At 39.9% G+C, this 9,019-nt stretch overlaps 1 protein-coding gene across 1 annotated transcript in view; it reads right to left on the bottom strand.

Annotated features, from left to right (window-relative positions):
* gabbr2 (gamma-aminobutyric acid (GABA) B receptor, 2) overlaps window positions 1-9,019 on the bottom strand; it is a 203,150-nt gene that overhangs the window by 88,593 nt on the left and 105,538 nt on the right. The window contains exon 3 of the mRNA XM_038725903.1: window positions 8,368-8,538. Coding sequence (XP_038581831.1) covers window positions 8,368-8,538 — 171 coding nt within the window. The remainder of the gene's footprint in view (window positions 1-8,367; window positions 8,539-9,019) is intronic.

The raw sequence follows: 9,019 nt of genomic DNA, 5'->3' as shown, positions 1-9,019 counted from the left end.
AGTTTTCAGATGTACAAAATGAACGTATAGTGTATACAGTGTGTATGAAGTAATAACAATAGGTGCAGGCAATCTAATGTTCTGTCTGCATGTTGTGCCTTAAACTGTGAATGGAAAGACAGAAGGACTTGGCATTTTTGCATGACAGAGAAATATTGACTATTGAAGACCTCCAGCTGTCACCATTTGGATTTAACTCACTCTGTTCAGTGTGGCGTTCACAATATTCAAAACAAGTGTGTGCTTTAAGCTATCTCAACTAGTTATCCAAGTCTTCACAAAAAGCAGACTTATGTGTAGTACTATAAATGTATTTGTAGTAGCTATATGTATATTTTGATGTATTGATTCAGTAGAATGGTGGGTAGTGGGATCAAAAAAGGAGGAATATGGAGCAGGTACCCCACTGGGACGGCAAGCTTGAGGTGGTTTATTATACTGCCTCTCACTCTCTCACCCTTCAAAACACACATACTATGATTCATCCCCCTGGCTCCCCTCCTTAAAGCTGCAATTTCAGATTTTTCACAGCACACATATTGGATTGTCATAATAGGAAAAGCACAGGTGTAACTAACAACATTAATGATGGCTCTGTTCCATTTATGTGTTCCAGCAAGGCATGCCAGTGAGCCAGCACGCACAATACAAATGCCCTGGCACAGGAGCACTTAAATGGAATGCAGCCATTATTAATGTTACACCTGTGTTTAACAAGTCAAAATTTGTGCTGTGAGAAAGATCTACAGTTTACATGCTGAGGTCCTCCTCCTTTTTTCTTTTGCCAGATTTTTCTGGTTCCCTGCGGCCATGCCCTGCAGCCTTTGGCCCCTCCAACCCCACCCGGGAGCTTGGCACGAGGGGCCATGTTGAGACATCAGAGCGGGTGTGCGCTCAAATGGGCATGCCAAGCTCAGTTGGCAGAGACAACATAAAACAACTAACAGATGAAGTGTGTGTTTGCCATATATTTGTGTATAAATGTGCACATGTCCATTTTTATGGAGCCCTTTATTTCTTCAAATACATACTGGTTATTGTCTTGGCAGTAAATGGATGGAATCATATTTATATACATAGAAACACTCCTTGAGTGATATTACACCAAAAAATCTATATTTAGCTTGAATTTATTTGTAGTTTCCTTATTGAAGGAGAATGGAGGGCTTGAATTCATATAATTTATATATATATATATATATATATATATATATATATATATATGACAGGTAGTCATGATATAGAAAAGGCATCAAAACACCCATAGAAACTTTTCAATCCATTCGTGCAGCATATGTTTTCAGAGAGTTTCAGAGAATGGCCAGCAGAGGTGGATAATGCTGAATAAGTGGTTCAAATTGTTACAGCTGTTAAAATTAGTCATTACAACTAGTTTGTGTAATCAACTAGAGGATTGTTGCCATCTAAAAATCAATGAATCTGAACAACCTCAACTTTATTTTCCTCATGTCTCTAAATAATCACCTCCTCACCTGTTACCCTGGAGGGAGCTCTAAATCACTCTGTACATCACTCACTCCTGTACAAACATTCCCTCCAATGTACTGCTCGCTGAGCTGAAACAACAGGGAGGATGGAGTGGATCAATACAACTAGGTTTTGCTCTTGAGGAACAATTGGCGTGGTGGTCTGGACAAGCTACTATGTCCTGTTGTGTTGAGAGTTGAAAAGCCTGGCTGCTGCAACGCTAAAAGGAAACTAGATTGGAGGAGAAAGGGATTGCAGCAGGCACACTTGGTGGTTGAAGAGGTGTGCTGGAGCGAGAACACAGGTGGATGGGGTAACAAAGTTGCATAGAAGACAAGACATACTGATGATGTGCAGAGAAACAAACATACTGACATACACAAAGGCTGACACACAAAGGTATTCACGTCTAAGAAAAAAAGCCCCTCGCACAAGAGGATTTTTATTGGTTTGATTTTGTGTTTCCTCCACTGAGATGGAAAAGAACAAATGCATCTGTGTTCTGGTGGACTGAGTGTATTAGAGCGAGGGAGATAGAGGGGAGGGGGACAGATGGATTGAGGGACAGAAGGAGGGGGGAAATGAGCAGCTTTACTGCGTAACAAAAACATCCTCTATTGTTTGGGGCAGCCTGGGAATCCCCAGCAGCAAATACAGAAGAGAAATAATCCTACTGCACTTCTGGGCATGCACGCACACACACACACACACACACACACACACACAAATATGCAAGTATACACCCACATAAAATGTGTGCAATGTATCTATGTTTAGAAAGGACATTAACAAAATTTGATTCTATTTATATGCAGCTTTATCTGCAAACACACACCCACACACAAAAACACACCCACAGACAAATAAAATCACAAAATAAATTAAGATGTATTGGTGAGCTGAGGAAGTTGAGAGATGCTCAGTGAATCTTTGGGGTGTATATAAGTATCATCTTTCATTCCACTGACTGTGGCAGGGGGTCATACTTGCTCTGCACTGAAGCACTGTTAAATATACTGTATAGAAAAATAAAAAACTTGATTAGTTAAATACATAGTTTAAGTCTGGCGTCAGAGCTTTGATTCTCAAGTTGCAGAAGTTTTTAATGCCTATTAAAATGTGCGAAAACCCAAGGTGATATCTTCAAATTGCTTTGTTTAAATTGTTTAGTTTTTTGACCAACAGTCCAAAACAAAGTTAGTTTACCACTTTTCTGTTGATCAACAAATTGTTTCAGCTATAATCATTTCTAAGACTTAAACCTCAACTATCACCTTTTAAGCATGATCCCAAGATAAAGTAGGTGCTCTGACATTCAAAGCTGATGTGCTTTCCGAACCAATCCACAAATTATTACTGGTTAAGTTACTATACGTCCAATTTCAGCCAAACAAATACACTTTCTCCAGAAATAAAAACCACATCCTTCAGGCAACAACGAGATAGACTAAAGTGATGCAGAGTAAGTGGAGCTTTTGATGATTCAGATGGTACCAGTATGACACTGTACTGCAGAGGCATTTCGAGGCACGTTCACCCTTTGCAGCAACAGATGTGGATGTTGTCTGACCTTTGTGCATGTGTATCTACACTTTTATAATGTCTTTGTGTGTCCACTCCAGATTTACAGCAAGAGCGACTGAACAGAGGATGTCAACTATATATTTTCATGCAAGTTGTTTTTTTACAAATGTGGTGATCATCTGCCTCCCATATTGTGTGCTACATTGCCACATAAATCATCATGCAAATCCTAGAGTTCAGACTACAGTGCCAGTTATGTGTTTAAACAAACTAGCATGACAAATCGTTGTGCCACAGCCTGATGACAACCTCTCAAATGGCTTCCTCTCATGACCTTACATGCCTTGTACAATGGCTTGAATGAGACATTCTGCAGAGGAATTTATGCAACATTACGTGTAATGATGGCTTAAGAGAAATTATGAAATGCACAAACAAGGACAACAACCTATGTTTAGATTATGAGCAAGATTTCTGTGGAAGGGACACAAACACAGAGTAATTGTGAGAGAGAGTGGATGTTGAGAGTAACTTCTGCTAAATGTATCAGTGGTTAGTGTAATTAAACACTTGAGCTCAGAGGGTTCCAGCCAGAGGACAGAGTCATAATCCTGTTCGCAGTCAGGTGTGTCATCTGACTGATGATGGCTGCTCTGTTCCTGGGTGAGCCCTGTTTGTCTGGCAATCTCAATAATGTGGATTTCCGTGCGTCCGCGCGTGTTTGTATGAGCGTGTGTGTGGACAGACATCGTCACACTAGCAAATACCAAGCCATTACTCACTCTCACTACAATAAACCAAGAATTAATCGAACTTCAGTGTCCATCCACACACAGAATGAGTGTGTGTATCATGTGTGTGCTTGCATGTTTCAATGGTGCCCAAAAATAGAAGTGACGAGCTGGCTTTAGCTTACAGGTTACAGTCCCAGGGGACGTGTGTGTGTTGTGCATACCGCTGACCGAATCCTTAACTCGTGTTACATAACATTAACCTTGCGAGCAGTCTCCCTGGGAAAAAGCACTGGGGATCAGCAGGAGAGCAAGCATGACAGGGAGTGAAAAATAGAAAGAGTGATGTAAAGGTGGCAAACACAGTATACTCATTATGCAGATGTAATATTGCATGTGGGTTCACACATGGATTCTGTATATACAACACCATACCTATTGGGGATGTTCCTTAATCCAAATCAAATACTTGACAGAGCACAAATAAATAATTAAAATCATGTGATACTTCACATTTATTTAGTTTTATTTGTTTTCAAAAGCCTCTGAAGTAATTGTAATGATAATCCTCAGAAAACGCTTACTTTTTCCACAGAAAAATTACTTTACATTATTGGCAAACATTTTTCAAAGTATTCAGTAATGTTGCAGCTCTTCCTCTTCTACAGACAGCTGCTGTTTCTGTTCATTTCAGTTAATTCAACTTGCAGAGAGAGGAAATTGCTTAAATACACATCTGCCCCCCCCCCTTTATAACTCTTTGAATGTTGTATGGCAATGAGGCTACATGAGCTGACACGTTTGAAAAGTCTTTCATAGAAGTAGGATTTTCTGACTGTACACTCAGACATGAGTTTAAAATTATTCATGTAAAAACCGTAGTTATTTGGAAAGCTGTAAGAAACTCACCCAGTTTGCCCCAATATACTCTGTTTGGCACGAGTGCTCGTTTCACTGAGTCTCTCCAACGGAATGTGGCTAGTGCAAAGTTAGCATGACCCTTTGAGCCACAACAGCCACATTTATGGGAAATACGGCAGCTTGAAATGAACCGGAATAATATCTTAATGGAGTAGTGCATCTGTATAAAAAAGTAACGGTTTATACAGACTCACTGGTAATTGTTATTTTAGTTTTTCTATTTTCACGCTGTGGTTAACAACACATTTGCTGCTTGCATGTCATTAACCATTTGTCTTGCTACACACTACCGTGATGTCCCGATGCACCAGAAACCGGCGTGATCTGAACTTGACAGAGGATTGTACAAATCATGAAGTACAGAAGCGATATTTGCATATTTGTAAATCAGGATTAGAGGCCAATCTCGTGGCAGGTTGATTGAATCGGGCCGCCCGTCTTCCTCCCGTCCTAAGCCCCTTGGCGCTTTCAGGAGGGGAGAGATAAAGGGATTTTGGCTCTCTGAGATTTGCAGTGAGACTTCTTATACATCCCCCACCTCCACCTCCCACCCCCAGCTGCAGAGCAGATTGTTTTCAACTAGGGCCTCAAGGCAAGAGCTCACAGTATGTTTCTCAAATTCATGCTTTCAATACCTCTGGCACGGCTTTTTTAACTGAATGTTCCTGTGTTGCTGATGTGACATAATGTTTGTGCTATGAGTTTGAGTCATTATCCAAAGTGAAAACAAATGTGTATGTTGCATTGATGTTCAACTCTCCCTCAAACAGGAATATGTTTGTTATATCTATTCGTAATGGTTTCAGTCAGTTGGCTAATAAAATTGTTGTTTCTTAAGGACCATAAACAAAGTAAGAATAGACCACAACATCACAATAGCAACACTCATACCAATACTCAATACCAGTAAACAGTAACAATACACAGTGAGCAGTAATATATATAGATAGACATTCTATATATGTCTATTTTTTTGTAAATGTGTAAACCTGAATTGATGAAGATATCTGTTGTGATGTGGAAGAGAATCTGGGATACAAAAGATTGGAACGTCAGCCAAAGGGGTGTATCCCATGCAACAGTCCTGTCTCTTTCTTTTCTTCTTACAAAGACATGCTCTGTCAACAAATTACAGTATGAACAGTAAAAGCATAGCTGTGATTCCTGTCCTCTCTCCTGCAATGTATAACTTTTTACTGGTGAAAGTGATATATGCCATACAAAAAAAGTGCAGCCTTGTGCATTTTCAATCATTGTCATCAAAATATTAGCCAAAATGTACATCAGAAAATACTTACAATACACTATTATATTGACAAGATGGCTAAACATTTTGACTTGCTTGTTCATAAACAAGACACAAGGACTTGTCGTTCTGATGGCACTGACATGTTCAATGACATAAAGATTTGCTTTTGAGAGATAGACTAAAGATTTTAAGCAAGTTATGGGCTTTTGCAGGTAAATCACTGTGTTTGTACTACCTGTTTTGAGAAATGCACTTACTGTTTTGCAAATGTTAAGGATGATTCGAGAAATGCACCAAAGCGACTGAGAAAAACTGTAATAGACGAGAGCACTTTTCTCAGCTCCTGATCCTGAGCTGAGATCCAACTAACCATAACTTCCAAAATAAGTCATCTAGCTTTTAAATGTACACTATATTGTCAAACGTTTTAGGACGCCCCTCCGAATGACTGAATTCAGGTATTCCAATCACTTCCATGGCCACAGGGGTATAAAATCAAGCACCTAAGCATTCAGACTGCTTCTACAAATATTTGTGAAGAAGCTCAGTGAATTTAAGCGTGGTACCGTGATAGGTTGCCACCTGTGCAATAAGTCCATTTGTAAAATTTCCTCACTACTAAATATTCCACGCTCAACTGTTAGTGGTATTATAACAAAGCGGAAGCAATTGGGAACAACAGAAACTCAGCCACGAAGTGGTAGGCCATATAAAATCACAGAGTGGGGAGAGCATTCTGAGGCACACAGTGCGCAGAAGTTGCCAACTTTCTGCCGAGTCAATAGCCCACTGCCACTGGACACTAGAGCAGTGGAGACGTGTTCTCTGGAGTGACAAATCACACTTCTCTGTCTGGCAATGCAATGGACGAGTCTGGGTTTGGCGGTTGCCAGGAGAACGGTACTTGCCTGACTGCACTGTGCCAAGTGTAAAGTTTGATGGAGGGGAGATTATGGTGTGGGGTTGTTTTTCAGGGGTTGGGCTTGGTCCCTTAGTTCCAGTGAAAGGAACTGTTAATGCTTCAACATACCAAGACATTTTGGACAATTTGATGCTCCCAACTTTGTGGAAACAGTTTGGGGATGGCCCGATAGAGACTGCGAGCCAGGCCTCCAACATCTGTGCCTGACCTCACAAATGCGCTTCTAGAAGAATGGTCAAAAATTCCCATAAACACACTCCTAAACCTTGTAGACAGCCTTCTAGAATGGGATGTCATTAACCTTCATATGGATGTAAAGGCAGGCGACCCTAAACACAAATGTATTTCAGAGCAAAATCCCGACAATATCACAAGTTAGCTACAAGTGCTGAGTCAATACAGATCATTTGTTTCCATAAGTTACTTCTGTGAAAACTAGCCATGTACTAGTGGTGCTTTCTATCTACTGAACAGGACACGAAAATTAAACTACACTCCAGGTGGAATTTGTTAAATAAGTAAACATTAATTTCTATTACAAAATTTGTACTGGTATCTGTTCTCATCCATTTCGCTGGTACCAAAGTCTTTATTTCCAGCCAGCAAATTATTTTTATTAATTACTAAAAACATTAATACATACTGTAAGTGGTAGCTGGAAGCTCAAGTTTTAGTGTCAAAAATGTTCTTCACATCTTCACATTCCCTCAGAATAGTTAAGAATCCACCCATTGAGTTTCATGTGGGTGGAAAAATATTAATTCAGTCAACTAGTGGAATTTAATTGATTGCCACCCACTCAAATCATGTTGGCATCATCTGCATGATAACTGTAAAAAGAAAATGCCAATCATTGTGCAGTACTGATACTACTGCATATGATGAGATAAAAATCCCCCCAACTGAGAATACATTGAGTGTTTTATGAGAGTGAGACGTTAACCTTCACCTTGAGAATATGAAAAAGTTTCTCCCAAAAAGCTTGGAGGTATGAGGATGAGGGTGGCAAGACTGAAAAGAATAAAACTACACTGACTTTTAAAACTCCTGTACAACAGAAAAACACCTGTAAATTGCTGTTTTAGCACAGTTGTAAATATATTGTATGTCCACTGTGCAGGATTCAGTGTCTGGTCTGTGTGTGGCAAAGCTGGTGATACAAAGCCATTTTATTAAATATTTACACATGTACTAGTTTTATATTTATGCAACTGGCCTACTTTTCTGACTTGTAAAAGTTTTAGGAATACACTATTTATGCACAATAAACACATAAACAGAGACAAAGTGAAACCATAACCATACGATTGCCCCTAATATCTTTATGTACAGAAAACTGAGGTTGCAGTGCATTCTGATGGAGAACAATCTCCATTATACCTGTTATACTTCAGATTACAAAAGTATCTCTCATTTCCTGTGCGTGTTCTCTGTGGCATCTCACTATACGACCTCAGGTTTCTTTTGCAACTTTTGCAAAAGTTTACATATAGAAATGTAGTCTCTTTGAAGAATACACAAGGAACACTGACCTCTGAGAACCTCTGAACATCCTGCGTGAGGGTACCCACACGGCTCCAGTTGTAGAAGTTGAGGAACTTCACTACTGCTGGGTTCACAGCGTTGTCTGATGGGACAGTGCGGAAGAAGTTGGGGTATTTTTTCTTATCTGCCAGAACTGGCGTTGTTGCCGCAAAGGACAGCTGGAAAGACAAAAGAGAGAAAAATACAGTGAGCTTCATATCTGACTGTTAAATACAAAAGTCAAAAATAATCCTGGCAACAAACTGTCATATTGTGCTGGTGTTACTTGAAATTTTGGTGGTGTTTTAGCACTGTTTGGTAGTGTGTCACTACACAACCTAATGCACCATATGACACATCTCAGGTCTTCTTTTGCATTGGTCAGTGGCCTCCATCACTTTCACAGGGATTACACCATTGCACAGTGGCCATGGCAAATGTGCACACACACTCATTCATAAAGGTCTGAACAAATCAACTCTTGAAAATTACTTTAAATGTCAGCGAAATAGCCCCTTCAAAGTGTCACTGTAAATATATCTGTAAATATTGGAGAGGAGTCCAACTACAGACCTCCACTGTCGGGTCACCTCCACGTTTTCGGTTGTTTCACTACTCGCGACAGCGGTAAGTGACTGGTTAGCATTATCCAAAACATTG

Source organism: Micropterus salmoides, unplaced genomic scaffold (assembly GCF_014851395.1).
Source record: "Micropterus salmoides isolate LMB-PRFRI ecotype aquatic unplaced genomic scaffold, ASM1485139v1 Ms_hic_scaffold_17, whole genome shotgun sequence".
Classification (NCBI taxonomy): Eukaryota; Metazoa; Chordata; class Actinopteri; order Centrarchiformes; family Centrarchidae; genus Micropterus; species Micropterus salmoides.
This window is presented reverse-complemented; position numbering and strand designations above follow the sequence as displayed.